The sequence below is a fragment of the Triturus cristatus genome, chromosome 9 (genome assembly GCF_964204655.1).
Source record: "Triturus cristatus chromosome 9, aTriCri1.1, whole genome shotgun sequence".
Taxonomy (NCBI): domain Eukaryota; kingdom Metazoa; phylum Chordata; class Amphibia; order Caudata; family Salamandridae; genus Triturus; species Triturus cristatus.
In genome coordinates this window covers 1,279,944,839-1,279,971,629 of record NC_140592.1, presented here as the reverse complement: position 1 = coordinate 1,279,971,629, position 26,791 = coordinate 1,279,944,839, and the positions used below count along the sequence as shown (strand labels likewise).

The 26,791-nt window shown below is 55.3% G+C and overlaps 1 protein-coding gene across 2 annotated transcripts in view; it reads right to left on the bottom strand.

Moving 5' to 3' along the window:
- PAX9 (paired box 9) overlaps window positions 1–14,312 on the bottom strand; it is a 244,732-nt gene extending 230,420 nt beyond the window's left edge. For both annotated transcript variants that reach the window (XM_085628106.1, XM_085628107.1), the window contains exons 1-2: window positions 14,216–14,312; window positions 6,504–7,133 (exon numbers count right to left, since the gene is read on the bottom strand). In XM_085628106.1, coding sequence (XP_085484232.1) covers window positions 6,504–7,133; window positions 14,216–14,219 — 634 coding nt within the window. In that variant the 5' untranslated portion in view covers window positions 14,220–14,312. The remainder of the gene's footprint in view (window positions 1–6,503; window positions 7,134–14,215) is intronic.
- Between the last annotated feature and the right edge of the window lie 12,479 nt (window positions 14,313–26,791).

Genomic DNA, 26,791 nt, shown 5'->3' with positions numbered 1-26,791 from the left:
CTTGCAGACACATGCCCACCGTGGCTACACACACACACACGTACATAATGCACACACAGCATACAAACACGCACAGACATGCCTACTGTGATTGTATACACAGTCAGTATATACACACACAGTCATATACACGCATGCAGTCAGTATGCATACACACACTCAGTCAGTATATACAAACACACGCACACAGTACACACACACAGTCAGTATACACACAAAGTCAGTTTACCCACACACAGTCAGTATACACACAAACATACAGTACACACACAAACACACACAGTCAGTAAACACAGACAGCACACACGCACACACAGTCAGCTAACACACACAGTCAGCATGCACACACAGTCAGTATACACACACACAGTCGGTATACACGCACACAGTCAGTATACACACACAGTCAGTATACACACACACGTCAGCATACACACACAGTCAGTAAACACACACACACACAGTCAGTAAACACAGACAGCACACACGCACACACAGTCAGTATACACACACAGTCAGCATGCACACACAGTCAGTATACACACACACAGTCGGTATACACGCACACAGTCAGTATACACACACAGTCAGTATACACACACACGTCAGCATACACACACAGTCAGCATACACACACACACAGTATACACACACAGTCAGCATACACACACATACAGTATACACACACAGTCAGCATACACACACATACAGTCAGTATGACAAGCGCGACCCTTAGCGAGCGCGCACTTAGGGCTCGGCCCCCCGTACCCGCGCCACACCCCCAGAGTCGGGCCAGTAGCCTGATTGGCTACTGGCCGGTGGTAGTACTTCCGGGTCACCTGTGACGGGTGTCCGGTCTAGGTTGAGTTCGAGAGGGGTGGAGCCAGGGTGGGGCTATTTAGGCCCCACACTCACCTCCGCTCTTCCTCTTTTTCCTGCTTTACTCCTGCCTGGACCAGACCCCCCGTCCCTCAGATAAATGGTTTGGGGATAGGTTAGGAGGGGGTTTGGCGGAAAAGAGGCCACAGAACAGTGACTTTCAGGGTAACGGGAGGCCCGCTGGCATACTCCTGAGGCCAGCACTGAGGGGAGAGACGGTAAGCTCTCCGCAGGGAGAATGGGGCCACCGGCTGGAGAGGGCAGGGCGACAGGTCACACGAGCCTCCTTGGTAGCCTGGTGGTAGAGGGGTGGGCCCCCCGGAAATAGACGGACAAGGACCGAGGGCTGGGGGCTCACCGCTCAAGGATGGGACCGAGGGCTGGGGGCTCACCGCTCAAGGATGGGACCGAGGGCTGGGGGCTCACCGCTCAAGGATGGGACCGAGGGCTGGGGGCTCACCGCTCAAGGATGGGACCGAGGGCTGGGGGCTCACCGCTCAAGGATGGGACCGAGGGCTGGGGGCTCACCGCTCCAGGACGCAGGTGGGTTGCGCCTTGCGTGGTTCTCAGATAGGGGATGCGAGCCAGAAGGCCCCTTGGTGCTGGAGTGCTCAGATATTGCATAACGGTGATTATGACCATTGAGAACGCTTGTAAATATTAAAAGTGTGAATAAGTGAATTTTAAATTTGAAAGTTAAATAATGTTTTACTTGTCATGTTTATTGTTGTTTTGATTGATTAAACATGGTCGCTTTACCCACACTCTTGGACTGACTAGCTGATTGTGGGTTTACATCAGATTGGGGCGTGGGTTACCCTGGGGGGGTCCGGGCTCTACACACACAAACACATACAGTACACACACAAACACACACAGTCAGTATACACACACACAAAGTCAGTATACACACAAACACAGTCAGTATACACACACAGTCAGTATACACACACACAGTACACACACACAGTCAGTATACACACACAGTACACACACACAGTCAGTATACACACACAGTACACACACACAGTCAGCATACACACACAGTCAGTATACACACACACACAGTCAGTATACACACAAACACATACAGTATACACACAAACACACACAGTCAGTATACACACACACAGTACACACACACAGTCAGTATACACACACACAGTACACACACACAGTCAGTATACACACACAGTACACACACACAGTCAGCATACACACACAGTCAGCATACACACACAGTCAGCATACACACACAGTCAGCATACACACACGCACACATACACGCACAGACATGCCCGCTGTGACTGCACACACGTCTACAGCCCCCCTGCCCCCCCCCCCCCCACAGGCCCACACACAGCCCGTGCACCCAGCCACGGCTGTGCACATTGAATCGGACCGTGCAAAGGCCTCTCGGGCGGAAACACATGTTTAACCCGCGAAGGAAAACAATTTGTCTCGGAGGCGGAAGGAGCAGTTACAGATCTGCGGGGTTGGGGGGGGGGGGGGGGGGCGGAATGAAAACACTAGAATTGGTCCAATTATGTCCTCTGTGAACTTCCTGTCTGAGAGCGGGGCTGATTGCGAGGCTGGGGGGCGGGGGTCTCGGACGGGAGCCCCCCCCACTCTCATTTGTGGGGGCCTCTGTATTCAGCCAACTGCGGCGGAGGGGGGGGGGGGGAGCTCAGAGCTGAAGCCGCGCTAGGCCTGGAGTGTCCAGTATAAAGCCCAGCTTGCAGGGGGGCGGGGGTGAGAGGAATCTCAATTTGGGACCCTCTACAACACCAGAAGGCTTTCACTGTGCCATGCCCCCCGGGGGGGGGGGCTGAGGGAGGATGGTGGCGGGGGTCCTTTTCTTCCTGGTGGTCGTCTGTGATGCACCCCCAGAGCCCGAGCGGCCTCATCGGAGGTCTGAACATCCGAGTAAACCCCCCCCCCCCTCAGATCCCTACTATACCACCCTAGATTCCCTGCAGCTCAACCCCGCCCCCCCAATCTGTGACATCCACTCCTCTCCTCCGACTTTGAACGCTCCCCTCAACCTGTGCGCATAGATTCAATATCATTTATGGTTTATCGGCGTTTAATCCCCCCCATGCGAACATTGTGTCTGCCAGACACGGAGTGTGATTCATTCGTTTATAGTGGTTATATTATCATTGACTGATTACTAGTGTCACGCGGGACTCGAGTGAGCTCACGCGACACTCATTTCATCCACAGCTCGCGGGTCCTTTCCTCTCTGTCCCCGGACTCTGCCCTGATAGCATCTGCCCAGACGTGTCCCTACACCTGGGTAGACAACCAGCTCTACCCAGACTAGAGCACCCAGCTCTTCTTCTGACAGGCACCCCCAAACCAAGCCCTGCACCCCTGCACGCGGTCCTGAACCTAGCGCCGAGACTCACCAGGAAAGACTGTCGGCGCATCTGGCTCCAAGCGCTCTACGCAGGCTTGAAGTGGACAAGGGACGCGTCCGTGGTGGGCCCGGGTCACTTGTAAGGGGGGGGGGGGGGGGAACGCGTCCTGGGTCACTTGTGAACACGGAGATGCGTCTCTCTGGCATGGCCAGGGTCACTTGTGAAGAGGAGGGGCGCGCCCACAGACGCCCTGGGTCACTTGTAAGGGCGGGGGGCGCGTCCCTGGTGCGACCAGGGTCACATGTAAAGATACGTATGTGGTGGGGCAGGGTCACTTGTACAGACAGGGATGCATCTTCCTTGGGGGGCCTGGCGTCACTGTAAACTCCTTCACCTTAGCACAGAGTTTACCCAATAAGGGCGTTCCCCTCGCCTGAGCACACCTTTACCTGCCCCCGACCTCAGGTCACCTCTCCCTGCACCCACCTGAGGACACCTCTACCGAATCCTGACCCGAGGACACCTCCACCTACCCCCTACCTGAGGACACCTCTATCTACAGCCTCCGACCTAAGCACACCTCCACCTACCCCCTACCTGAGGACACCTCTACCTACCCCCGACCTAAACACACCTCTACCAACCCCCGACCTGAGGACACCTCCACCTACCCCCTACCTGAGGACACCTCAATCTACAGCCTCCGACCTAAGCACACCTTTACCTACCCACGACCTAAGCACACCTCCACCTACCCCCTACCTGAGGAGACCTCTATCTACCCCCTACCTGAGGACACCTCTACCTACCCCCTACCTGAGGCCACCTCTACCTACCCCCGACCTAAGCACACCTTTACCTACTCCCGACCCGAGGACACCTCCACCTACCCCCGACCTCAGGTCACCTCTCCCTGCATCCACCTGAGGACACCTCTACCGAATCCTGACCCGAGGACACCTCCACCTACCCCCTACCTGAGGACACCTCTATCTACAGCCTCCGACCTAAGCACACCTCTACCTACCCCCTACCTGAGGACACCTCTACCTACCCCCTACCTAAGCACACCTTTACCTACCCACGACCTAAGCACACCTCCCCCTACCCCCTACCTGAGGAGACCTCTACCTACCCCCTACCTGAGGACACCTCTACCTACCCCCTACCTAAGCACACCTCCACCTACCCCCTACCTGAGGACACCTCTACCTACCCCCTACCTAAGCACACCTTTACCTACCCACGACCTAAGCACACCTCCACCTACCCCCTACCTGAGGACACCTCTACCTACCCCCTACCTAAGCACACCTTTACCTACCCCCTACCTAAGCACACCTTTACCTACCCACGACCTAAGCACACCTACCTGAGGACACCTCTACCTATCCCCTACCCGAGCACACCTTTCCCTACCCCCGACCGGAGGACACCTCTACCTTCCACCGACCCGAGGACATCTCCACCTCTCCCCGGCTTCAGGACAAGGCAGCTGCCGAGTTGTATAAGGCTTTTCGCCTGGGCAACGTGAACCCTGCCCTAGCTTGCACCCCGAGACTCCTTGAACCCTGTCATAACATGCACCCAAAACCTAACCTACACCCCAAGACTCCTCGAACCCTGTCCTAACCTGCACCCCAAGACCTAACCTGCACCCCAAGACTCCTCGAACCCTGTCCTAGTCTGCACCCCAAGACTCCTCGAACCCTGTCCTAACTTGCACCCCGAGACTCCCCGAACCCTGACCTAACCTGCCCCCAAGACTCCCTGAACCCGGTCCTAACCTGCACCCCAAGACTCCTCGAACCCTGTCCTAACCTGCACCCCAAGACCTAACCTGCACCCCAAGACTCCTCGAACCCTGTCCTAGTCTGCACCCCAAGACTCCTCGAACCCTGTCCTAACTTGCACCCCGAGACTCCCCGAACCCTGACCTAACCTGCCCCCAAGACTCCCTGAACCCGGTCCTAACCTGCACCCCAAGACTCATTGAACCCTGTCCTAACCTGCACCCCAGACCTAACCTGCACCCCAAGACTCCTCGAACCCTGTCCTAGTCTGCACCCCAAGACTCCTCGAACCCTGTCCTAACCTGCACCCCAAGACTCCTCGAACCCTGTCCTAGTCTGTCCTAACCTGCACCCCAAGACTCCCTGACCACTGTCCTAGCCTGCACCCCAAGACTCCCTGAACCCTGACCTAACCTGCACCCCAAGACTCCTTGAACCACGTCGTAGCCTGCACCCCAAGACTCCCTGAACCCTGTCCTAACCTGCACCCCAAGACTCCTCGAACCCTGTCCTAGCCTGCACCCCAAGACTCCCTGAACACTGACCTAACCTGCACCCCAAGGCTCCTTGAACCCTGCCCTAGCCTGCACCCCAAGACTCCTTGAACCCTGTCCTAGCCTGCACCCCAAGACATCTTGAACCCTGTCCTAGACTGCACCCCAAGACTCCTTACACCACATAAACCACATACAATACATGTACCACAAACACTACATATACCACATTCATCACAGACGCCGCATATACCACATACACCACATATCACATATACCACACATACTCCAGATATACCACGTATACCACAGAAACCACATACATCACATATACCACAAACACCACCTATACCACAGATACTACATATACCACATTCACCACATACACCATTTCTAACACACATCAAATATAACACATATACACCGCATATACCACATACACCGCATATAACACATACACTGCTTACACAACAGACACCGCATATACCACATACATCATATATACCACAGACACCACATATACCACGTGCATCACATCAGAGAGATCTGGTGGTTAAGGGTCATATTTTTATCAACATATGAATCTAAGAGATTTCTTAACAAGAGGCTCTGTGCATTACGTGGGAATTAGCACCCCCTCCTCCCCCCGGACCGTGTGTCCTCTTAGGAAAGACTTGAAGACTCCTCGACACTACATTATGGTGCAGCGGGTGCCCGCCCGTGCCAGTCAGAGCCATGGATGGTGACCTTTCTGCCCGCCCCTGACCTCCCGTGCGTGTCATGGGCCGCGGGCGGTGTCATCCCTGCCCTCCCGTGCGTGTCATGGGCCGTGCCGTCTCTGCAGTCCTGTATCCACCCGTGCTGGACAGGACCATAGGTGATGGGTTGTCTGCCCTCTCGGGGCGGTGCCCTCCCACGCCCACCTCACGCCCCAGTGCCCTCGTCCTCCCAGCCTGTGCCCAGCCCCGCCTTACCTTGCTCTGTGATGGAGCGGATGCCCAGGATGTCGGTGACGGAGTGCGAGGAGGGCCAGGCCCTGGGCACCGCCATGCTTCCGGGCATGGAGTGCATGCCATGGTGGCCGGCCCCCTTGGCTGCGGCGGCGATGGCGCCGGGGTAGGAGTACAGGTGGTTGTAGGAGAGGCCCGGCGGCGGCGCGGGGTGCGGCGGCTTGCCGTGCCCATCCATTTGCAGGCACTGCTGGGACAGAGCGCCGATCTTGTTGCGCAGGATGCGGCTGATGGAGCTAACCGAGGGCACGTTATACTTGTCGCAGACCCCGTCGGCCAGGAGTCGGTCCCGGATCTCCCAGGCGAAGATGCCGGGGTCCCGCTGCTTGTAGGAGCGGATGTGCTTCACCACGGTGGGGGTGGTGACCCGGGGCTTGCTGCCCCCGATAGCCCCGGGCAGGATGGAGCCCGTCTCGTTGTAGCGCGCCAGGATCTTGCTGACGCAGCCGTGGGACACCCGCAGCTGGCGACTGATGTCACAGGGTCGGATGCCCAGCTGGGCCAGCTCCACGATCCGCAGGCGAATGGCGTTGGGCAGGGGTCTCCCGTTCACGAACACCCCGCCCAGCTGGTTCACCTCCCCGAAGGCGGGCTCTGCAAGGCAAGAGGAGAGAGCTGTTAGAGAGGGCAGAGCGCATAGTGCCTCGAGGGAGAGCGAGAAGGAGCGAATTATACACTCTGGACCTGTCGGGCGAGAGGAGAGAGGTGTCAGAGGGTGGAGAGGGCAGAGCGCATAGCGCCTCGAGGCAGAGCGAGAATGGGCGAAATATACACTCTGGACCTGTCGGGCGAGAGCAGAGAGGTGTCAGAGGGTGGAGAGGGCAGAGCGCATAGCGCCTCGAGGGAGAGCGAGAAGAGGCGAAATATACACTCTGGACCTGTAGGGCGAGAGGAGAGAGGTGTCAGAGGGTGGAGAGGGCAGAGCGCATAGCGCCTCGAGGCAGAGCGAGAAGGGGCGAAATATACACTCTGGACCTGTAGGGCGAGAAGAGAGAGGTGTCAGAGGGTGGAGAGGGCAGAGCGCATAGCGCCTCGAGGGAGAGCGAGAAGAGGCGAAATATACACTCTGGACCTGTCGGGCGAGAGGAGAGAAGTGTCAGAGGATGGAGAGGGCAGAGCGCATAGCGCCTCGAGGCAGAGCGAGAAGGGGCGAAATATACATTCTGGACCCGTAGGGCGAGAGGAGAGAGGTGTCAGAGGGTGGGGAGGGCAGAGCGCATAGCGCCTCGAGGCAGAGCGAGAAAGGGCGAAATATGCACCCTGGACGAGTAAGGCAAGTAGAGAGAGGGGTCGGAGAGGGCAGAGCGCATAGCGCCTCGAGGCAGAGCGAGAAGGTGCGAAATATACACTCTGGACCAGTAAGGCAAGAGGAGAGAGTTATCAGAGGGTGGAGAGGGCAGAGCGCATAGCGCCTCGAGGGAGAGCGAGAAGAGGCGAAATATACACTCTGGACCTGTCGGGCGAGAGGAGAGAGGTGTCAGAGGATGGAGAGGGCAGAGCGCATAGCGCCTCGAGGCAGAGCGAGAAGGGGCGAAATATACATTCTGGACCCGTAGGGCGAGAGGAGAGAGGTGTCAGAGGGTGGGGAGGGCAGAGCGCATAGCGCCTCGAGGCAGAGCGAGAAAGGGCGAAATATGCACCCTGGACGAGTAAGGCAAGTAGAGAGAGGGGTCGGAGAGGGCAGAGCGCATAGCGCCTCGAGGCAGAGCGAGAAGGGGCGAAATATACACTCTGGACCTGTAGGGCGAGAGGAGAGAGGTGTCAGAGGGTGGAGAGGGCAGAGCGCATAGCGCCTCGAGGGAGAGCGAGAAGGGGCGCAATATACACTCTGGACCTGTCAGGCGAGAGGAGAGAGGTGTCAGAGGATGGAGAGGGCAGAGCGCATAGCGCCTCGAGGCAGAGCGAGAAGGGGCGAAATATACATTCTGGACCTGTAGGGCGAGAGGAGAGAGGTGTCAGAGGGTGGGGAGGGCAGAGCGCATAGCGCCTCGAGGCAGAGCGAGAAAGGGCAACATATACACCCTGGACGAGTAAGGCAAGTAGAGAAAGGGGTCGGAGAGGGCAGAGCGCATAGCGCCTCGAGGCAGAGCGAGAAGGTGCGAAATATACACTCTGGACCAGTAAGGCAAGAGGAAAGAGTTATCAGAGGGTGGAGAGGGCAGAGCGCATAGCGCCTCGAGGCAGAGCGAGAAGGGCCGAAATATACATTCTGGACCTGTAGGGCGAGAGGAGAGAGGTGTCAGAGGGTGGGGAGGGCAGGGCGCATAGCGCCTCGAGGCAGAGCGAGTAAGGGCGAAATATACACCCTGGACGAGTAAGGCAAGTAGAGAGAGGGGTCGGAGAGGGCAGAGCGCATAGCGCCTCGAGGCAGAGCGAGAAGGGGCGAAATATACACTCTGGACCTGTAGGGCGAGAGGGGTCGGAGAGGGCAGAGCGCATAGCGCCTCGAGGGAGAGCGAGAAGGGGCGAAATATACACTCTGGACCTGTCGGGCGAGAGGAGAGAGGTATCAGAGGGTGGAGAGGGCAGAGCGCATAGGGCCTCGAGGCAGAGCGAGAATGGGCGAAATATACACTCTGGACCTGTAGGGCGAGAAGAGAGAGGTGTCAGAGGGTGGAGAGGGCAGAGCGCATAGCGTCTTGAGGCAGTGCCAGAATGGGTGAAATATAAAGGCGAAATCTGGAGCTTCAAGGTGAGGGAGGGGTCAGCAGCAGAGAGAGCAGAACATATAGCGCCTCGAGGCAATATGATAATTGGTTATATATGCGGTCGCATTCCGGATCTTCAAGTCAAGAGGGGGTCACAAGTCTATAGAGCAGCACGTATAGCGCCTCGAGGCAGCATAGTAATGGGTGACGTATAGTGAGTCTACACATAACATAGGACGCGAGACATATACAAAGCTGAAAGGTAATTTTAGAGTGGGCAGTGTATGCAGCACTTAGAAGCAACTGATTAGCAGGTGATATGTACAGCGCCTAGAAGAAGTTGAAGAGTAGGCAGTATACGTAGCACTTAGTGGTAATGCAGTGGTAGTATGTGGTATATGTAGTGCTTAGAACAAAGGTTTACAGGGTCGATGGATAGCGCTCTTAGAGGCCCCGTATGTATATAGCGCTTAGACATAACTCCAAGCTGTCTTCTGTATACAGCGATTAAAGGCAATGCGTAGCCGAGAGGTTCGTATAGTGCCTAGATGCGGCGCAGAGCATCTACACTGAGGATTGCCCCGTGGGGGCCTCTGGCATCGAATCTTTTCCCTAATTTACTCATTGTCTCCTTGGGGCCCTGGGCTCAGCAAGGGGCCCCCACCCCCAGCACATGGCACCTATGTGCACCCCGTGGAGATGCTTAAAACATGTGTGGTCCATGTGCAGCTAAGAGGCCTCGCACGTGTGAGCTCACGAGCTCTCCGGACCCGGGAGGCGCCTCGGGAACCCAAACACATTCGGGAAAATAACAGGAATGCGTCCTTCTGCCGCGGCGGCCTGAAGCCCAGCTCGGGTAGAGTTAAAGCCCACAAAAAACACATATTTTTTAAAAAAAAAATCTCAATGTATTCGCCTCACCGGCCCAATAATTGCTTTAATATTTAATCTCGTGGCGTTTATTTTTGGGGTGTTTTACAGGGCGCTGCGCGTCTCTGCTCCTTCAGACCCCCGACCACGGCCTCTTCCAGCGCCGCGAAGAGTTTCATTGACCCGTTCATGTGAGCGCCTGGTGCCGCCCCCTCCCTGGCTCTCAGCCCCCGTCGGAGGGGCTCTGTCCAGGGTGTAGTATCCGGCTGGATACAGTCTAGTGTTCCCAATCACTACACAGGGCTCTGTCCAGGGTTCGGCCCCCTCGGTGGCGGTGGGGCCGGTGCCACCCTCTCCCTGGCTCTTAGCCCCCGCCAAAGGGTCTCTGTCCAGGCCTCAGCCCCCCTCGGGGGCGGTGAGGCCGGTGCCTTCCACTGCCAGTTAAACCACTCTCACGGGCGTCTCCCAGAGCCCTTCGTACATCGGTTTCGGTTTCACTTTGGCGCGCAGAGCGAGGCGCTGTGCGCGGTCCTCTGGGCGCACGGGCGCCTTTCTTTGCGCCAAGAGTCGGGCTGCTGCGGCTCCAGGAGCCACCTTGATGGGTCCGGAGTTGGCTTCGGGGTGCCCAGGAAGGCCGGAGACTCCCACAGGATTGTGCCACCCGGCTGCCTCGACCTCCAGAAACCCTTAAAATGACCCATTTTCGTTGCCGTACCCTGGGCCGCCGCGGACCCGGTACCGTCCGGTGCCGAGACCCGGGGCGCCCCCGCCTCTCCGCTCCCCCACTTTGGATTTTTAATACTGTTTTCGTGTCATTCTTTATTTTTCCTGTACATGTAACTTGCGCGGTTGACTGTTTTCTTTTTTTCGCGTTTACATCATTTATTCAGCAGTCCTCTTCCCCCGAAGGTGTAAATCATGCAACTGTAAACATTTTATAAATCACCCCCCCCCCCAAAAAAAAACAACACAAAAAAACTGCACCGTTCTCAGAGGTGATGAATAAACATAGCGCTGACAGCGCAAGATCTTTAAAAGATTTTTAGAGCCAAGAAGCCAAGGAAGGGGAAGAAAGCCGCCCTCAGTCGAGAGAGAATGTGGCAATGAGAGTCCCCAGCACCGGGTGTGGGGATGCAGGCCGAGCCACTAGACACAGTGCTTAGAAGCAATGCAGGGGTCTCCAATGGACACAGTGCTTAGAAGCAATGCAGGGGTCTCCAATGGACACAGTGCTTAGAAGCAATGCAGGGGTCTCTAATAGACACAGTGCTTAGAAGCAATGCAGGGGTCTCTAAAAGACACAGTGCTTAGAAGCAATGCAGGGATAATGCAGGGATCTCTAATAGACACAGTGCTTAGAAGCAATGCAGGGGTCTCTAAAAGACACAGTGCTTAGAAGCAATGCAGGGGTCTCTAATAGACACAGTGCTTAGAAGCAATGCATGGATAGCTAACACACACAGTGCTTAGAAGCAATGCAGGGATCTCTAATAGACACAGTGCTTAGAAACAATACAGGGGTCTCTAATAGACACAGTGCTAAGAAGCAATGCAGGAATCTCTAAAAGACACAGTGCTTAGAAGCAATGCAGGGATATTCAATAGACACTGTTTGGAAGCAATGCAGGGGTATCTAATAAACACAGTGCATAAAAACAATGCAGGGATATCTATTAGACACAGTGCTTAGAAGTAATGCAGGAACCTCTAATAGACACAGTCTTTAGAGGCAATTGCATTTAAATAGCGCTTACTACCCCCAACGAGGCGTTGTGCAGGGATATCTAACAGACATAGTGTTTAGAAGCAATGCAGGGGTCTCTAACAGACACAGTGCTTAGAAACAATGCAGGGGTCTCTAATAGACACAGTGCTTAGAAACAATGCAGTGGTCTCTAATAGACACAGTGCTTAGAAACAATGCAGGGTCTCTAACAGACACAGTGCTTAGAAACAATGCAGGGGCTCTAACAGACACAGTGTTTAGAAGCAATGCAGGGGTCTCTAACAGACACAGTGCTTAGAAACAATGCAGGGGTCTCTAATAGACACAGTGCTTAGAAACAATGCAGGGTCTCTAACAGACACAGTGCTTAGAAACAATGCAGGGGTCTCTAATAGACACAGTGCTTAGAAGTAATGCAGGAATCTCTAATAGACACAGTCTTTAGAGGCAATTGCATTTATATAGCGCTTACTACCCCCAACGAGGCGTTGTGCAGGGATATCTAACAGACACGGTGCTTAGAAGCAATGCAGGAATCTCTAACAGACACAGTGCTTGGAAGCAATGCAGGAATCTCTAACAGACACGGTGCTTAGAAGCAATCTCTAACAGACACAGTGCTTAGAAGCAATGCAGGAATCTCTAACAGACACGGTGCTTAGAAGCAATGCAGGAATCTCTAACAGACACAGTGCTTAGAAGCAATGCAGGAATCTCTAACAGACACGGTGCTTAGAAGCAATCTCTAGCAGACACAGTGCTTAGAAGCAATGCAGGAATCTCTAACAGACACAGTGCTTAGAAGCAATGCAGGGAATGTCTAATACACGCATGCTTAGAAGCAATGCAGGAACTGGTGAGATTGACAAAGCGCTTAAAGGCAGTGCAGGGATTCATGTGTGCACACAGTGCCTAGAAGCGATGCATGAGGACACTAGGCACCTAGTGATGAGAATGAATTCGAGAAGTGGCTACTGGGCGCCGAGCAATGAAGAGTTCAGAGGTAATGTTAGGCCACGTGGAGCTGGGTGGCAGAGATAGCGCTTAGAGGCAACAGATGAATGGATGATTCACATGGCGTTTAGCTGCAACAACGACGGGCAGAGCTTACAGCACGAGTGAGCGATATAGTTAGTGCTTAGATGCAATCAATATAGCGCCTGAAGGCAATCCTGGAACGAAAGTACATATCAGCGGGACAAGTGCAAGAAGAGAGAAAATGCACATCTCCCAGAGGCACCTCGAGGGGCAGCGCTCTCCCCTTTCGCATATAAAATAGATGGTTACGGATAAGGTGTCCCCGACCCCCACCGCCCGGGGGTCTGGGGTGAGTCAGGGTTTACTGGGGTTCACGGACTGACAGAGTGGGGCGCCCTCTGCGAACAGGTTAAGCGCTACATTAGGGTTGACGAGTAAAGAAGAGGTGACCGCGGCTCCGCGGTGCCTCAGGCCTGGGGGGGGGGGGGGGGGGTCGGTATGGGGTGGGGGTACGGCTGACGTCATGCCACGTTTGTAGAGGGTCTGAAAGCTGAATTTCCTGATCGGGCAGCGCTCGCCTTGAGCTGCACAGACAAGGCTTTCAACGAAAACAAATAGATTTATGTTCCCATTTCCGTCTTTGTCTGGGAGGGACTCTCGGTGAGTCCTGCGCCCCCACCCCCCATGGATCGCCCCCACCCTCCATGGATGGCTCCCGCCCCCCATGGATCGCCCCCACCCTCCATGTATGGCCCCCGCCCTCCATGGATCGCCCCCACCCTCCATGGTGGGGGCGCAGACCGTGCCACGGGGTGGGAGGGGGCTCTCGAATGGGGCCTTGACCCTGAGGTTGGGGCACACAGGAGAGACGGGGGGGGGGGGCACACAGGAGAGACAGGAGCGGGGTCAGTCCGCTGGTTGTGTCGGAGATCGGCTGCACCAGGCGAGTCTTATGGGTGGGGGGGGGGGGGGGATTCTTTACCCACTGAAAGCAGGCTCTAGGGTTCCCTTCCGCAGCCCGCACCCTACACCACCGTATCTTCACTCCCCCACGGCGTCCCCCGGGGGTCTCGTCACCAGGCCGCGTAACTCCACTCCCAGGCCCTTCTCAGGGACTCCTGTGGGTCTCTCCCCCGCCCCCGCCCCCCCCCCCCCAGGCCTCCTCGGCCTCCCCCAGCAGTCTCTGTTTGCCTCGCCCTTCAGAGCTATCACCCCCCCCCCCCACACTCACCCCTGGCGGCGGCTCTCTCTGGGCTCTCGCCCCTACTCACCCTGATGGTCTCCCCTCAAAGGTCCCCCCCCTCCGCCCCTGCTCACCCATGTCTGTCCCTCGGGTCTCTCACCCCTGCATGATCACCCATGTCTGTTCGTGGGGTATCTCCTAAGGGTGTCTATCCTGTGATTCTTCTCCCCATGTAGCCCCCAGGTGCTCTCACCCCTCCACCCCTACTCACCCATGGCTGGCCCTGAGGTCTCTCCTGGGGGTCTCGCACCCCTGCAGCCAGGCACCTTCGGCTCTCTTCCACCCCGGAGCAGGCTGTGGTCTCTCCCCTCCCGCCAGGGGTCTCACCCCTCCACCGCTACTCACTCATGGCTGCCACTGAGCTCTCTCCTGGGGGTCTCGCACCCCTGCAGCCAGGCACCTTCGGCTCTCTTCCACCCCGGAGCAGGCAACGTCTCTCTGCCCAGTACCTTCCCCAGGTGGTCTCCCCCAGGGGCTCTCACCCCTCCACCCCTACCCACCCATGGCGCGCCCAGGGCTCTCTCCTGGGGGTCTCGCACCCCTGCAGCCAGGCACCTTCGGCTCTCTTCCACCCCGGAGCAGTCCGTGATCTCTCCCCTCCCGCCAAGGGTCTCACCCCTCCACCCCTACTCACCCATGGCTGGCCCTGAGGTCTCTCCTGGGGGTCTCACACCCCTGCAGCCAGGCACCTTCGGCTCTCTTCCACCCCGGAGCAGGCAGTGGTCTCTCCCCTCCCGCCAGGGGTCTCACCCCTCCACCGCTACTCACTCATGGCTGCCACTGAGCTCTCTCCTGGGGGTCTCGCACCCCTGCAGCCAGGCACCTTCGGCTCTCTTCCACCCCGGAGCAGGCAGTGGTCTCTCCCCTCCCGCCAGGGGTCTCACCCCTCCACCCCTACTCACCCATGGCTGGCCCTGAGCTCTCTCCTGGGGGTCTCGCACCCCTGCAGCCAGGCACCTTCGGCTCTCTTCCACCCCGGAGCAGGCAGTGGTCTCTCCCCTCCCGCCAGGGGTCTCACCCCTCCACCGCTACTCACTCATGGCTGCCACTGAGCTCTCTCCTGGGGGTCTCGCACCCCTGCAGCCAGGCACCTTCGGCTCTCTTCCACCCCGGAGCAGGCAGTGGTCTCTCCCCTCCCGCCAGGGGTCTCACCCCTCCACCCCTACTCACCCATGGCTGGCCCTGAGGTCTCTCCTGGGGGTCTCGCACCCCTGCAGCCAGGCACCTTCGGCTCTCTTCCACCCCGGAGCAGGCAGCGTCTCTCTGCCCAGTGCGTGCCTTCTGCCTCTCAGGCTGAGAGCGACGTGTGCTGGGCAGGGTGGAGGGCGGGGCCAGGGCTGTCACTCAGGGGCCTGGGCGCCCATTGGCCAGGGCCGGTGACAGGCAGGCTGCTGCTGGCACCGGGTGCCAGTGCATGGTCCTGGAAGGGTGCCTGCTGGAGGAGGCTGTGTGCGGAGCAGGGTGAGTGCCAGGGCAGTGGTGGGGAGTGTGGAGGGCACCCCCTTAATGAGGCCTTTTGGGGTCCCTGGGGTGGAGGTAGGGCCCATTAACCCCTCCCCCTTTACAGGACCCCAGGATCTACACAAATCCTGCTAGACTGTGCGTAATGTGTGCGCGAGGATGGTGCTTTCTGCAAAATGTGACCCCAGATGCCGGGCAAGGGGGGTGGGGGACGGGGGTGCATATACTGGGGGAGCACATCTCCGACCCTCGCAGTGAGTGTGGGACTAAAGGGTGGGGGGGGGTCATATACTGGGGGAGCACTTCTCCAACCCTCGCAGTGAGTGCGGGACTAAAGGGGGTAGGAGGAGGGGGGTTAAACGTGACTTCCCGAACTACTGTACAAGGTTACAAGAGGTGTCTGTTTATGTGCTTGAAAGGTGGATTAAAGGCCCATTTCTGCCCCCCGCCACCCCCGAAGCTCATGTGGCCCCAGCGGAGGATGGGGCCCGCACTCACACCCACTGCAGGCGTCCGACTGTTAAGAGCGTGCGGGTGCCCTGTGAGTGCACGTGAGCACGGGGCACCCACGAAGGGGGTAATAGTTACATAGTTAACCCTTAACCTCCCTGACAGCAACTGTCAAATGTGCACGTGACTAAACCTTACGCACGCACACACGCACCTAGACACACGCGCACGCCCTCAGAAACCCACAGACTACCTGTAAGCGCGCACACAATCACAAGTGCACCCAGTGACACGCACCCGTGCACACATGCAGGTACGTATGTGAGGCGAGTGTTTGTTTTCGTGTGTTTATATTCACGTGTGTCTGACACATGGAGGGACAGACATGCTTTGTGTACGTATCGTGACAGAGAGTGCGTGTCGAGGTAAGTTAGTATTGCGACAGTGTATCCACTATCGTGTGCTCGAATACACGTTCACGCGTGTGCACTGCCCCGCCCCCCACAACACACGGTCCGCATTGTCTGAAATACTAGAGTGATGCAAAGACGAGCTCTGTCTGTCCGTACGTCTATCTTTCATTCTCTCCCTCCCTCATACATATCTGTCTATATCCTCCCTCATACATATATGTCTATATATCATTGTAGGTTACGGACTCTGACAGAACGCGTGAAATGTACCCGAGATATGGCAGCTCAGCTACATTAAAACACACACGGGGGCAATTTAGAAACACACACCGGGGCAATTTAGAAACACACACCGGGGCAATTTAGAAACACAGACCGCGGCAATTTAGAAACACACACGGGGCAATTTAGGAACACACACCGGGGCAATTTAGAAACACACACCGGGGCAATTTAGAAACACACACGGGGCAATTTAGGAACACACACCGGGGCAATTTAGAAACACACACCGGGGCAATTTAGAACCACACACGGGGCAATTTAGAAACACACACCGCGGCAATTTAGGAACACACACGGGGAAATGTAGAAACACACACGGGGCAATTTAGAAACACACATGGGGCAATTTAGAAACACACACAGGGGCAATTTAGAAACACACACCGGGCAATTTAGAAACACACACCGGGGCAATTTAGAAACACACACCGGGGCAATTTTAAAACACACACACCGGGCAGTTTTGAATCACACCGGGCAGTTTTGAATCACACACCAGGGCAGTTTAGAAACACACACCGGGGCAATTTAGAAACACACACCGGGGCAATTTTAAAACACACACACCGGACAGTTTTGAATCACACACCAGGGCAGTTTTAAAACGCAGCACCGGGGCAGTTTCAAAACACACACCACGGCCAGTTTTAAAACACACACACCGGGCAGTTTTGAAACACAACACACACACCGGACAGTTTTGAAACACACACCAGGGCAGTTTTAAAACACACACCAGGGCAGTTTTGAAACACAGCACCAGGGTAGTTTTAAAACACACACCAGGGCAGTTTTGAAACAGAGACACACCAGGGCAGTTTTGTAACAGACGCACAGCAGGGCAGTTTTGAAACAAACACACAACAGGGCAGTTTTAAAACAGACGCACACCAGGGCAGTTTTGAAACACAACACACACCGGGGCAGTTTTGAAACAGACACACACCGGGGCGGCTTTGAAACAGACACACACCGGGGCAGCTTTGAAACACAACACACACCGGGGCAGTTTTGAAACAGACACACACCGGGGCAGCTTTGAAACACAACACACACCTGGGCAGTTTTGAAACAGACACACACCGGGGCAGCTTTGAAACACAACACACACCGGGGCAGTTTTGAAACAGACACACGCCGGGGCGGCTTTGAAACAGACACACACCGGGGCAGTTTTGAAACAGACACACACCGGGGCAGCTTTGAAACACAACACACACCGGGGCTGTTTTGAAACAGACACACACCGGGGCCGTTTTGAAACACAACACACACCGGGGCTGTTTTGAAACAGACACACACCGGGGCAGTTTTGAAACACAACACACACCGGGGCAGCTTTGAAACACAACACACACCGGGGCAGTTTTGAAACAGACACACGCCGGGGCAGCTTTGAAACAGACACACACCGGGGCAGCTTTGAAACACAACACACACCGGGGCAGTTTTGAAACAGACACACGCCGGGGCGGCTTTGAAACAGACACACACCGGGGCAGCTTTGAAACACAACACACACCGGGGCAGTTTTGAAACAGACACACACCGGGGTAGCTTTGAAACACAACACACACCGGGGCTGTTTTGAAACAGACACACACCGGGGCAGTTTTGAAACAGACACACGCCGGGGCAGCTTTGAAACAGACACACACCGGGGCAGCTTTGAAACACAACACACACCGGGGCAGTTTTGAAACAGACACACACCGGGGCAGTTTTGAAACAGACACACGCCGGGGCAGTTTTGAAACAGACACACGCCGGGGCAGCTTTGAAACGCACAGGCCGGGGCAGCTTTGAAACAGACACACACCGGGGCAGCTTTGAAACAGACACACACCGGGGCAGTTTTGAAACAGACACACACCGGGGCAGTTTTGAAACACTCACACCGGGGCAGTTTTGAAACACAACACACACCGGGGCAGTTTTGAAACAGACACACACCGGGGCAGCTTCGAAAGCCGCAACTCGGGAGAATGACACGTTTGTGATGTGCTCAGAGCTGCGGTTCTCACTTTCAGGACACCCTTTAATTCTGAATTATAGATTCGCGCCGTTTTAAGGCACCGCCACCTGTGTTTCCTTTTTTTTGAAACTTTGTGAATTGTATATTGTTAGTGTTCAAAATATTTGATGAGGTTTTAGAGCGATAAGCAACAGAGATGCAGGTACGAGGTCGCTGCTGAGGACGTATATGGTTCAGTCTGTTATGGTGAATAACGCAACCACAGCCGCGGCTCACAGACGGCACATGGAGCGGGTTTTCACTTATCGAAAGAAGCCTGGATTTTTGTTGAAAACAGTTTGATAATGTCTCCACTTTTACAACCCACTGCTGGTGCGAGGGAGATCTGCAGACGAGGACCGTTTGGAGTGACTCGATCCGCACCCGCCGCTGCACCAGGGACCACCGTGCACCGTGGGGTCGGAGCACAAGTGTCTAAGGATGGTTTGCACCGAGGGGGGCCGGCTCCTGCCCCCACCCCCCAACCCACCGCTCCTGTGCTGTTCACAACACTACACACCACCCTCTGTGGTGTTCACTGCACCCTCTGTGGTGTGTACACCCTCTGTGGTGTTCAGTACACCCTCTGTGGTGTTCACTACACCCTATGTGGTGTTCACTAAACCCTCTGTGGTGTTCACTAAACCCTCTGTGGTGTTCAGTGCACCCTCTGTGGTGTTCAGTTTACCCTCTGTGGTGTTCACTACACCCTCTGTGGTGTTCAGTGCACCCTCTGTGGTGTTCAGTACACCCTCTGTGGTGTTCAGTGCACCCTCTGTGGTGTATACACCCTCTGTGGTGTATACACCCTCTGTGGTGTTCACTACACCCTCTGTGGTGTATGCACCCTCTGTGATGTTCACTAAACCCTCTGTGATGTTCACTAAACCCTCTGTGATGTTCAGTACATCCTCTGTGGTGTTCAGTGCACCCTCTGTGGTGTGTACACCCTCTGTGGTGTTCAGTGCACCCTCTGTGGTGTTCAGTACACCCCCTGTGGTGTTCACTACACCCCCTGTGGTGTTCACTACACCCTCTGTGGTGTTCACAACACCCTCTGTGGTGTTCACTACACCCTCTGTGGTGTTCAGTGCACCCTCTGTGGTGTTCACTACACCCTCTGTGGTGTTCACTACACCCTCTGTGGTGTTCAGTGCACCCTCTGTGGTGTTCACTACACCCTCTGTGGTGTTCAGTGCACCCTCTGTGGTGTTCACTACACCCTCTGTGGTGTTCAGTGCACCCTCTGTGGTGTTCACAACACCCTCTGTGGTGTTCACTGCACCCTCTGTGGTGTTCAGTGCACCCTCTGTGGTGTTCACTACACCCTCTGTGGTGTTCAGTGCACCCTCTGTGGTGTTCACTACACCCCCTGTGGTGTTCACTACACCCTCTGTGGTGTTCACATCCCCCTCTGTGGTGTTCACTACACCCTCTGTGGTGTTCACTACACCCCTGTGGTGTTCACTACACCCTCTGTGGTGTTCACAACACCCTCTGTGGTGTTCACTACACCCTCTGTGGTGTGTACACCCTCTGTGGTGTTCACTACACCCTCTGTGGTGTTCACTACACCCTCTGTGGTGTTCAGTACACCCTCTGTGGTGTTCACTACACCGTCTGTGGTGTGTACACCCTCTGTGGTGTTCACTAAACCCTCTGTGGTGTTCTATACACACTCTGTGGTGTTCACTACACCCTCTGTGGTGTGTACACCCTCTGTGGTGTGTACACCCTCTGTGGTGTTCACAACACCCTCTGTGGTGTTCACTACACCCTCTGTGGTGTGTACACCCTCTGTGGTGTTCACTACACCCTCTGTGGTGTTCACTACACCCCCTGTGGTGTTCACTACACCCTCTGTGGTGTTCACTACACCCTCTGTGGTGTTCAGTACACCGTCTGTGGTGTGTACACCCTCTGTGGTGTTCACTAAACCCTCTGTGGTGTTCTATACACACTCTGTGGTGTTCACTACACCCTCTGTGGTGTGTACACCCTCTGTGGTGTGTACACCCTCTGTGGTGTTCACAACACCCTCTGTGGTGTTCACTGCACCCTCTGTGGTGTATACACCCTCTGTGGTGTTCACTACACCCTCTGTGGTGTGTACACCCTCTGTGGTGTTCACAACACCCTCTGTGGTGTTCAGTACACCCTCTGTGGTGTATACACCCTCTGTGGTGTTTACACCCTCTGTGGTGTTCAGTGCACCCTCTGTGGTGTTCACTACACCCTCTGTGGTGTATACACCCTCTGTGGTGTTCAGTGCACCCTCTGTGGTGTTCACTACTGGCGTGCTGCTCACTACACCCTCGTGCACTCTTCCCCCGTGCCGTGGGCTCCGCCCGTGCTCTTCAGAATCACATCCCCGTGCGCTCTGCTGCGGACGAGACACTCGTGTCTGTGTCACTGCACGTGGTATTAATGGACACGGTTTACGACCCCCCTCGACCCCTCCAGACCCGCACGCTTGGTGAGGGGCGGACACTGGGGTTTTATGTTGTAGGGTTCGTAGCAAACAGCTGCTTTTCTGTCCGTTTCGGTCTGGTTGTGTCCTGGAGTTTTGATTTTGTGGCGGTTTTACGTTGATTTTGCGTAGAGTTTGTGCTGGTTTGTGTTACCATGGCGTTGTTTTTCTTTCGGTTTTGTGTAGTGTTTTGCAGTTTTTGTTTTGTGCAGTTTGTTGCTGGTGGCTTGGTTTCGTTTTTGTTGTCCTCTCCCACATGTAGCTTTGCGCGGTCCTCGAAGCGCCGGGGTCTTCGTAGCCTCCACAGAGGGGGGTCACCTACTGCTCACATTTGATCGTTATTTTAGCTGCTTGTGCAGAACAAAAACGATTACATTATTGGTGTGCTGAAATATTTCAGGCTTGATCAAAAGGGATGAAAGTTCCGTATAAAGAAGAGGCGAACGTTTTACGGATGATTCCGAGAGGGCTTTCGGTCATTACCAAGTGAGAGGCCGGCCTCCTGTCGCGATATGACGTCTCACGACAGATCAGTCACTTTAAGACAGGTGCTGCTCACGGGCTCAGGCCGTTTGAACGGTATTTCACGTTATAAACCGTGTGGGGCGAAGGGCGGAGGCACCCCTGGGCGCAGCGCCTCGAGGGCTCGGAGCGTAGAAGATGGCGCCGTGTCTTGTGTGACGTGTGTCACATATGAATTCCACATTTATCGTCACGCATTTCACCACTGTAGGCGTAGATGCGTTTGACGAGAATCACAGTATTGCAGCCAATCGTCGGCGCTAGGATTCGATCCCCAGTTAACGGAGGCAGCAGAAGGACCCCTGCAGTGCCAGGGCTAGGAAGTGATGGTGCATCGGGGCATCCTCGGAAGGAGAGGCCCAGGGTTTGTGCTAGAGGAAGAGATCTGTATGACGGGGTTGAAAGCGCGGGAAGGGGGTGGGGGCTAAAAGCGAAGTTCGTAAACACGTCACAGGGGCAAGAGGGTAAGTAAGAGACCTAACCCTGGCAGGGCTCGGGGCTTCGGGTGAAAAGAACCGGCAGGGCAGACATTTTCTGCAGATATTACTGGCAGTGGGGGTATGTTCAGGGGCACACCAGCCCCCCGCCCCTCCCGGGAGCGGCCTGGTGCTGACCGAGGGACCCCAGAATACCTGTGCCGCTGACACCATCGTAAGCCTTAACACTGCGCCTTGAGCATCGGTGAACAATGTGACACCCCTGAACTAAAGGTAGAACATCTGTACCCCCAGAAGGGATATGTTTAGGGCCAGACACCTCTAGAGACGCCTCTCGGACATACACGCGGGGTCTGCAGTGAGTGGTGACTGTGGGGTGAACCCCCCCACGATCCTTTCATACCGAAGGGGCGGTGGGGCTGGACGCCCCACCGGCGGGGTTCCATTCAGATGACCACCCCCCTCATAAACGGGCGTATCGCTAGATACGACTGAACCCCCGAATCAGTCCCCCGGCTGCAGCCCTCTCACCGGGGTCAGTGCCCCGGGACTCCCAAGCAGTGGCCGCGGACGAGCAGAGGAGCACACATGGCGACGGATGCGCTGTGGAGCGCGTGCTGAGCAGTCAAGCCACCCTTGTGTCCCCTCTGCCCTCTGTGTCTGGTCACTCACGTGCAGGGGCCAGAAGAAGTCTGTCCAGGGCCCCAGGCTGCTGGGGCCCGCCGTCGGATGCGTCCTGGCACTCAGCATGAGAGCTGCTACAAGCAAAGGCGGGGGGGGGGGGGGGGCGGTGTGAAGGGCAAAGCCCCTTTGTAGCGTCTTTGAGAGCTGAAAGAAGACCTTTTGTGGAGACAGGCGAGCCGAGAAAGGGGGGGGGGGGGGGGGGAATGTCGCTTTGTAGCGCCTTCACGGCCACCGACAGGGGAGGGAACTTCGAGGCACTATGGCTAACAGCAGCCACCTGTCCCAGAACCTCTTACACAGGGTAGAACTTGCTGAGGGCCCTCGGGGCGAGTAACAGAGATGGCGGGCTTCCAGCAGGGCAAGCGCCACCAGCCCTGGTACTGCTGATCTGTAGCCCCAGAGAGCAGAGCAATGCCCAGCCACCCAGCAGGAGGGGGGCAATGGTACAGGTGCAGAGGGGCGATGGTGCGGGTGCACAGGGGCAATGGTGCGGGTGCACGGGGCAATGGTGCGGGTGCACGGGGCAATGGTGCGGGTGCACGGGGCAATGGTGCGGGTTCACAGAGGCAATGGTGCAGGGGCACAGGGGCAATGGTGCGGAGAAGAGGGGCAACATTCTGAGTCCAGTAGGACGGTGGTGACAGGGCACGGGAGATGAAGGCCGCCGTTGGCACAGCTGAAGCCCAGTAACTGTAAGGCACTGAGGGAAGGTGGCAACACTACAAGAGGAGAAGATACAAAAATATTCCATAGAGGAAAACCCAAAACGAGACCGAATACCGAGAGTGGGAGCGGCAGAGCCGCGGGAGAGCGACGAGAGGTCACGAATCCAGCGAGGGGTGACGAAGACCAAAGCACGGGACGGGGCAAGTCAGCAGGAGAAGACGGGGCAAAAAACACCAGGAGAAGACGGGGCAAAAAACACCAGGAGAAGACGGGGCAAGTCAGCAGGAGAAGACGGGGCAAAAAACACCGGGAGAAGACGGGGCAAGTCAGCAGGAGAAGACGGGGCAAAAAACACCAGGAGAAGACGGTCCAAGTCAGCAGGAGAAGACGGGGCAAAAAACACCAGGAGAAGACGGGGCAAGTCAGCAGGAGAAGACGGGGCAAAAACCACCAGCAGCAGGAGAAACAAGCCGCCTTGTGGTGTTCGCGGCTGCTTTTGTGTGCCAATGGTTGGATGCCCGTGGGTGTTTCGTTTGCAGATACTGTTTGTGCTGGGGTGGGTTTGCTTGTGTCGCTGCTGCTGCAGCTGCTTGTAACGCTGGGACTTGCTTTCGTCGGATGCTGGTTGTCACTTTGCTTGCGAGCGGCGCGGGCTGCTGTTCTGCTTGTGATGTTATTGGTTGTTTTGCCTTCCTGTGCTGCTCGTGGGTCTGCTGCTTGGTTTCGACCCTTCTCCTGGTATTGCAAGGGACGTCGGTGGCTGTTCCGCCGGTGATGGTTGTGAGGCTGCGACGCTGGCGGTTGTGACGCTGATGTTGCCGGTGGTTGCTTTTCTTGTGTGGGCAGCGGGTGTTTTAGTCTGGAATGTGGCGGTTGTTTTTCTTTTGCTGTTAATGGTCGTTTTGATAGTAATGTGGACGGCTTTTGTTTTGTTACGTGGGACACTTTTGCTTCCGGTTGTTTCACTGATGGCGAAGCAGATTTTTTGACGCTGCTGCCAGTATTTGGTTGATGTTGGGACAGTCGTTTTGTATTCGTGATCCAGTGCTTGCGCTGTTAGTATTATTCTGGGAAGCTTGTATGTCTGCTGCAGGTTTCACTCTTGGCTCTTTTTTCTCACAGGTGGTGGTTTTGGTTCTAATGTTACTTGTGCTGCGGGTTGTTCTCTTTCTTCCCGCTGTGGCTGCTGTGTGATTCCACATTTCGCTATTTGTGTTTTTTTACAGGACCTGTTACATGTTTTCATTTGTGACCGTTATTGCTTCACTTGTGGTATTTGCGGTTGTTTTACCTCTGATTCTGGCTGGTGTTTTTTGTATTCCGTACACTCGAGGCTGTTTTGCTTGTGGTATTTGCTATGGTGGTGGTTGCAGAGTTGGTGGAATCACTGCTCGCTGGTTCGCTTCTGGTATTGGCTTATGTTTTACCTCTGATTCTGGCGTTTTTTTTATTCCGTACACTCCAGGCTGTTTCGCTTCTGGTATTAGCGGCTGTTTTACCTCTGAATCTGGCTGGTGTTTGTTTAATTTTATTCCGTACACTCCAGGCTTTATTGCTTCTGGTATTAGCAGTTGTTTTACCTCTGAACCAGGCTGGTGTTTTTTTATTCCTACACTTGAAGCTGTTTCGCTTCTGGTATTTGCGGTTGTTTTACCTCTGAACATGGCTGGTGTTTTTTTATTCCTACACTTGAAGCTGTTTCGCTTCTGGTATTTGCGGTTGTTTTACCTCTGAACCTGGCTGGTGTCTTTTTATTCCTACATTTGAAGCTGTTTCGCTTCTGGTATTTGCTGTTGTTTTACCTCTGATCCTGGCTGGTGTTTTTTTATTCCTACACTTGAAGCTGTTTCGCTTCTGGTATTTGCTGTTGTTTTACCTCTGATCCTGGCTGGTGTTTTTTTATTCCTACACTTGAAGCTGTTTCGCTTCTGGTATTTGCTGTTGTGCTACTTGTGATGCAGGTAGCTGTGTCACCTGCCGTGTAGCCGCTGCTCGGCTGGTGGTTATTTTACACGCCATGCTGGTATTTTACTGCATTTTGTAACACTTGTGTTATCCCTGGCTGTTGAGTTACTGTACCATTATTTTTTTTCGGAGTTAAACCTCCTTTTCCCGACATTACGGTGTTTCCTTCAGGTGTATTCAATAGATTGCACAGCGTGGAGTGCTTATTACACTTAGGGGCTTCCGTCCTTTCCGCAGCGGTCCGCCTCCCCCGCAGAGCTCCAGCCCTCGCCTCTCTGCATTTCCTCTCGGTGCTTTCACCGGATGTGCGCAAAGAGCCCTAATGAGGGGGCAAACAGCGGCAGTTTGTGCCCCAACACATCCCACGCCCGCTCCCCGCGGAGCACCGCGAAGACGGCCAGACGGGCCCGGGCTCCGGGCCGTTAACACCGAACAATGGCCGGCGAGTTTCCATCCAGAGTCCTGGTGGGGGCCCAGACTGGGAGAACTGGGGGGCTGCGCCGAGACAAGGAGGCTCGAGGGCTCATAGGGCTACACGTGCCCACCATCACACATGGCCGTGAGGTGTGCGCCGGGATCTGAGCACACGGAGTGTGTGTCACCAGACCCCAGCACGAAGCGTGAAACGAGGTGTTCTGAAAACAATAAACGCATTTCTGAGCAGAAGAATAAAGGGGCATATTATCAAGCCAGTCGATAAATTTATCGCCGCTTTAGCGTCAGAAAAGTGCCGCTAAAACGGCGATAATGGGCTTGATAATATGCGCAGAGAGTTCCAATAGTTGACACCAGAACACGGGCTTCTATGGGAACTCTCTGCGCATTATCAAGCCCATTATCGCCGCTTTAGCCGCAGTTTTCTGAGCTAAAGCTGCGATAATTTTATCGCCTGGCTTGATAATATGCCCCAAAGAGAGGAGGCTGACCCTCGACCCCGGGTCTCAGAGAGGCCCCCCTCCCAGCCTGGAAGGTGGACAGTGCCCCCCCCAGCCGCCCAAAGCAAACTCAAGTGTGCCCGCTCGAAGCAGAGCTCTGCAGAGCCGCTTTTCCTCAAATTGCACGAAGGCCGTGGTTTAAAAACTTCGCCAGGATTGGAAAAGTGTCGCGTTTAGACGGGGGAAGGGAAAATTATACAAAAGTTTTTAACATTAGAAAAAATTCTGCCAAATCTTCTTTGTGTGCGAGAATTGTTCCACAAAGCAGTTTCTGCCACAAAATTCTTCTGGAAAACATTTTTTTGCAACGCTTGCTACTGGCTTCGAGGATACATTTTAAATTCCACCTCTCGTGCTATAAACAATTAAACATTAAAAACACAGCGAACCTTCCGCCCTTCCTACAAGTTCGGGGGCGGTGAGAGCTTCGGAACCCCCCAATGCCCGGCTCTGTGGTGGGAGCTTTATTTATGACACCAGCAGCG